At 32.2% G+C, this 6,000-nt stretch overlaps 1 protein-coding gene across 1 annotated transcript in view; it reads left to right on the top strand.

Annotated features, from left to right (window-relative positions):
- Positions 1–6,000, top strand: part of NBN (nibrin) — a 45,679-nt gene that overhangs the window by 1,347 nt on the left and 38,332 nt on the right. Inside the window, 4 exon segments of the mRNA XM_007446315.1 lie at positions 786–916; positions 2,065–2,213; positions 2,660–2,819; positions 5,545–5,648. Coding sequence (XP_007446377.1) covers positions 786–916; positions 2,065–2,213; positions 2,660–2,819; positions 5,545–5,648 — 544 coding nt within the window.

Here is a 6,000-nt window from a genome sequence, read left to right as displayed (position 1 = left end):
TAGGGAAACCAACACAAAAGTTTTTCGTTGAAAGAGTCCACTCTAGGTTAAGAATCTGAGTAATAAAATATAATCCAGGTCTCGTCAAGGTTTATCTGGACTCCTTTCTACTTGTCTAGTTTATTTGCCCTAATCACTCTACCACTCCAGTGGTACCAGACTAAACTCTACAAGTCTTCAACATAAATGCTGTTCCTCCAACAATTTGTGATTTCCAAATTTTTTTTAAACTAATAACCTTTTCACGTTATTCTAAAAGCTACCTTTAACATAAAATAAAAAATCCCCAAATTCTGCACTTGAATCTGGTCTGGACTTTTCTTGCATTGATCTATATTTTTTACTCTTGATCCAATACCATACTTTTTAACTGCTTTCACTTTGTGGCATATTTTACCACCTGGTAGAGGAAGTTCCCATAATATTCACATTTTTCTGGACAGTTTTTCACATTATATTTTCCTGATGGAATTTTGAATTCGTTTATCAAGCTCCAAACATAGTGTTGTGATTTTATTTGGTAATGCATTAAATTATAAGTTAATTTGGGCAAGCATTGACAAAATTGTTTTCCTGTTAGAAAAATGGTAGAGCTTTCTATCTATTTAGATTTGCCTCCTTCAGTGAGGCTTTACTGGAAAACACAAGTTTGATTTATATAAAGTTGATTATTAGCCTTTAAATAGCAAAATAAAAATGTTTAAATATTTGCCATACGTATATCTTAAATATATGTTTATGTATGTGTGTACCTGTTAATTTACTTTTTAAAAAAATTCTCTTAGAACCGTACAGACTTTTGGCTGGTGTTGAGTACATTGTTGGAAGGAAAAACTGTGGCATTCTAATTGAAGATGATCAATCAATCAGCCGAAATCATGCTGTATTAACTGCTAACTTTTCTGTAACTAACCTGGTAAGTTACTAATTTTATTTCACTAGCTGACAGTAAGAGGATTGAAATCACAGAAGTTTACCTTGGTGTATATGTAAGAAAGTTTGGGAGACTTTTTATAAAGCTGTTAGTTTTCTTTAAATGTTGACAAAATTAAGGACGTTTCGGCAGTGGTACTGGTGGTATTTGTTTATTTAAGATTTGAAGTTTCTGTTTCAGTATTTTACTATTTGTTTTAGTGATTTAGAAACTCAGGGGAAGTAGAACATATTTATATTTATTTACTTGAACATTTATTGAGTGCTTACTGTGTGTCAGTCACTGTGCCAAAGTCTGGGAATAGAACAGTGAATAGACCATCATGACTCCTGCTTTAATGAGTTAATGCAGCCATATGAACACTGGTGTTTCCTGTATATCTTAGGTTTTCACAAGGGTAATTGATTTGCTTTACTAGGGAAAATAGCTGTTGTATATGCCCCACAGCTCCTTTGAATGCCTTTGAGTTTGTTTTGGTGTTGGTTGTTTTAATAATAAAGGTAGATTGTAAAAGTAATATATATACAAATAGCTGTGCTCATGGTAATGCTGGTGGTAATTAAGGAAGAAAAGCCATTATTTTGAGCAAAGACTGCATGTTGGCAAATGCTGGATCTGTTCAGTAATATTTAGGTTTTGTGTCTGTATTCTTTTAGGTATAGAAAAACATTGTTGAAAATCCTAAAGAAAAAAAATTGTTACTGCAAGTCAGATACTCTAGCCTTTTTGCATTGGACTGATTTTTACTATGTGATTTTGATAATTTAAAAAAACCCGAAAACCTTAGGAATGAAACTGTCATGTTATACCTGAAACAGACTGTACAAAAGCAAACAATTCTCAAATTATGAGGGGTCAGGAAAATCTCCACTGACTTACAAAAATAAAGAAAATGTATGTTCTAAGAGGAGTGATTCTGGAATTGACATTTTTCTCTTAATTGCTAGTTGAGTGATCATTCTTTGCTTGCAACCAAAACAATAACTGTATTGCCTACTGTGTTGGGAGGTTAGCCACCTATCACCTATTCCAGAAGTTATCAACCTTTTGTTTTGAAACCTTTCCCCTTAGGAATAGTATTTACTGAGTGGTAAGAGAGTTTAAATTATTTATTGATTTTTTTTTTTCAGAGTCAAACAGATGAAATCCCTATATTGACAATAAAAGATAATTCTAAGTATGGTACCTTTGTTAATGAGGAAAAAATGCAGAATGGCCTTTCCCGAATTTTGAAGACAGGGGATAGAGTTACCTTTGGAGTGTTTGAAAGTAAATTCAGGTAAGAATTTTTAAATTAATATTAAAATGGACAGCTTTATTTTGTACCAGTCAGATTCTAAAGGAAAAGGATATTTATGGATAATGAATTGGAACCAGTCTATTTAGTTCCTACTTAGGACAGTGGTGAACTTTGCACCACACGTGGTTAGTGCATTTTATTAATCATAGATAGTGAAAAGAGTGAATGAGAGTTTGAGTGGGCCCTAAGAACCTTGATGGGAGCTACTTTTGTTTGATTCTGCATAGGTCAAAGTATGTTAAACTTTGATCATTGTTTTTTTCTTAATTGCGACTTAAGACTTAGGAAGTGATAATTTCATAAGTTAGAAAGTTTACTAATTTAATAAAAATTAACAGCATATGATGTGAGCTTAAAGTTTAAAGTACCATAAGTTGCCATCTCTATAACTATGATAACTTTATGTAACTTATTCTCATTTACAGAGTAGAGTATGAACCTTTGGTTGCATGCTCTTCTTGTTTAGATATCTCTGGGAAAACTGCTTTAAGTCAAGCTGTATTGCAACTTGGAGGACTTACTGTAAACAATTGGACAGAGGAATGTACTCACCTTGTCATGGCATCAGTTAAAGTTACCATTAAAGTAAGTTGAGTGCCTTGTTATTATGTTAAAGTAAGTTCTCTGAATTTAAGTTTATTCCTTTACCCACTATACACAGATGTTTTAAAAGTCACTTGCTTTAAAACTATCAGAACTGTTAGTTGTAGATGTATATATGCCAGTGAACCCCATATCTACCGTATAGGCTAGAATGGGGCAAGCAAAAGCACATTAAATTATATTTCAGATATTGATTTAGCATTTAAATGATTTATATTATTCTTTCACCAAGAAGTTATTACAGCGCATAGTTTGTGTTTTCAGTCTAAAAGCAAAGCAATTAGAGATCAACTGCCAATCTTCAAAGTTAGCAGCTCATGTCTTTCCTTCCTCCAGTCTCTGATACCATCTCATGGTTTCATGCTCTTTTCTTTAGTTCTTATTTGGCTTTAGACCCTAATCACAAAGACTTTAGGTTCTTACAATATTATCTTAATGTATTGTCACAATCTAGAGATATGTAGATATATGTTATTTGTCAAAGCAGTGATATATTTTGGGATGTTTTCAGACTTTGCATCATCTTCAGATTTGGTTAATCCAAAACTAATTGAAGAATGATTTTGGGAGGTGATTCATCTCCTTCAGCAGGTTGACTATAGATATGTGAGATTGTTTTAGGTTAATATCTATAGTGAAAAGCAACAGATATTTAGATTCCTTTATTCAATGATACAAAAATCCTTTAATATATAATTAATTAAATGAGAATATGTGTCTTATACCTAAATAGGTATCATAGAGAAAGGCTTGCTGTTCAAATTGAACCTCATGTTAAACTTGGATCAAAGATTCTTTCATCTTTGTAAGTTTATGAAATTGATTTATAAATTCAACAGAGTGATTAGCCTCCTGAATAGTAATTTATGCTAATAAACCCAAATAATAGATTCATAATTCAAAATGTCCATTTATTAGTTTACAGTAGGGATGTATCTTTATAGTAACCAGAATATTTACATGTAGACTCCAGCATGGTCCCCTTGAAGATACCAAGGTACCTGAGAAATGGAATAGGTAATCATGCCATTGCTTGGTGGGTATGAAATAAGAGCAAAGGCAGTTAGATGGTCTTGAAAGATATTTTACTGAGTCTGTGACAGACCTGGAAACTAGGATCCATTTACCATAGTACACAGTATTCCAGTGACTAGAATGCTAATGGCCACCCAGTCCCTGGATATTAGAGAGTACTGTATATATACCAAAAAAGGCTTGCAGAGCAATACTCCTTTTTCAATATTTCTGATCAATCGTGTGCAAAAAAAATTTTGTCATTATATTATTTTTTTAGTAAATTTTCCAAAAATACAGGTTAGTTTATGTTTTTAAAATTGTTGAATGTTAGAACCAAAAGGTAACCTAAAGAGCATTCAGTTCAGTTTTTATTTCCTGAAGAGGAAACTGAGGCATGGAGCAATTGAATCCTTTGCCCAGGATCACATGTATTAGAGTTTACTCAGTCCAGTGTTGAATTGCACATTACTGCTTCATGCAAGAAGTCAATTATTTCATTCATATTTGAGGTTCATAACCTTCAGATTTCATTCTTGAGAGATACCCTAAATTGCTTGCTCACATTTAGGTAATTTCCCATGTTTATTAGAAGCATTCTTACCAATTCTTTAGTTGTATTATTTCCTAGAATTATGCTGAATCTTATTTTCATTGCCAGTGATGGTATATTTTAATCTGTCTCAAATTTTGTGGATACATCTTATTTTAGGCTTATAGTTTAATTCACTTGCTAGTTGAAGTTTCTTCCCCCACTCCGTCTGTATATACTTATTTTCAGCTTTTGTCCAACACTAAAGAGTTATTCTTTTATTTACTTTCTTAAAAAGACTTTATTCCATAATTAAAATCAGTTTGAAAGGCAATTAAGGTGAAAGAACTCTCTCATGTTTATCTCTTGTTACTGTATTCTCTAGGGCAGACATTACATTCCCTTAATTCTAAAATGTACATTTTAATGTTTTTAAAATGGTATACATTTTTAAATTGACTTGTATTTTATGTTATGTTGTTCTGCCTTCCCCAAGCAGTTTTTAAATTAATATTGTAATTGGTAGCTTCTTTTTTTTCACCTTTAATAATGATTGTTTATTGTTTATTGCTACTTGCCTGTATGTTACATTTATTTGTTATTTCAACAGTCTTATTGCTATTTTAGCATATAGGCCTTTGCTTTGCAGGATTCTGACTTACATGAGTTGTAGTTACCACAGTTTGTTTATTTTTAATTTTTATTTTATATTGGAGTATAGTTGATTAACAACCTTGTTAGTTTCAGGTGTACAGCAAAGTGATTCAGTTATACATACACATATATCTATTCTTTTTCAAATTCTTTTCCCATTTAGGTTATTACAGAATATCAAGCAGAGTCCCCTGTGCTATACAGTAGGTCCTCATTGGTTATCTATTTTAAATATAGCATTGTGTATATGTCAATCCCAAACTCCCAATCTGTCCCCCCTGTATTGTAATTGGTAGCTTCTAATAATCAAGTGATTATACAGGGATTTTTATGTTAAAACTAGGCAGTGACCAATACTGACTTCTGTTTTATAGATTGTGTCTCCTTTATAAATTTAGAGAGACAGGAGGAAAAACAGAATAGAACAGCCTCTTTGTAGTCTATAACTTACATCTTTAAAAAAGCTAGGGTATGAGTATATATATTCACATGTTTTCTTCTTTTTAGACAATATGTGCACTCATTTGTGGGCGTCCGATTGTAAAACCAGAATATTTTACTGAATTTCTTAAAACAGTTCAGTCCAAGAAACAGCCTCCAGAAATTGAAAGGTATATTGCATATTTTAAGTATAATAAAATATGACATACAAAATATGATAGCACTGGTTTTATTTAGGTTAATTCCCTTTTTATTGACTATTTCAGGATGTAATGTTACAGTTCAGTATTATTAATGAAGTTTTCTTGTTAGTATGTGAAGAAAGTTTCCCAGTTCTTTGTTGATTGTTCTTATCTCTGTGAAACAAATGTTACATATGTGCCAATATTAAAAGGAAAATAATGAAGGACAGTAATAGCATAGAGGTGAAATCAGTAGAGTACACATGCCAATGCTGGGCATCATGCATGCAGGACACCAGGAATTGTGTGGTGCACCATCCCTGTTGTGGAGCCTCAGAGT

Source organism: Lipotes vexillifer, unplaced genomic scaffold, assembly GCF_000442215.2.
Source record: "Lipotes vexillifer unplaced genomic scaffold, Lipotes_vexillifer_v1.1 scaffold603, whole genome shotgun sequence".
Taxonomy (NCBI): domain Eukaryota; kingdom Metazoa; phylum Chordata; class Mammalia; order Artiodactyla; family Lipotidae; genus Lipotes; species Lipotes vexillifer.
The sequence above is the reverse complement of the archived record's forward strand: the minus strand, read 5'-3'. Positions and strand labels throughout refer to the sequence as shown.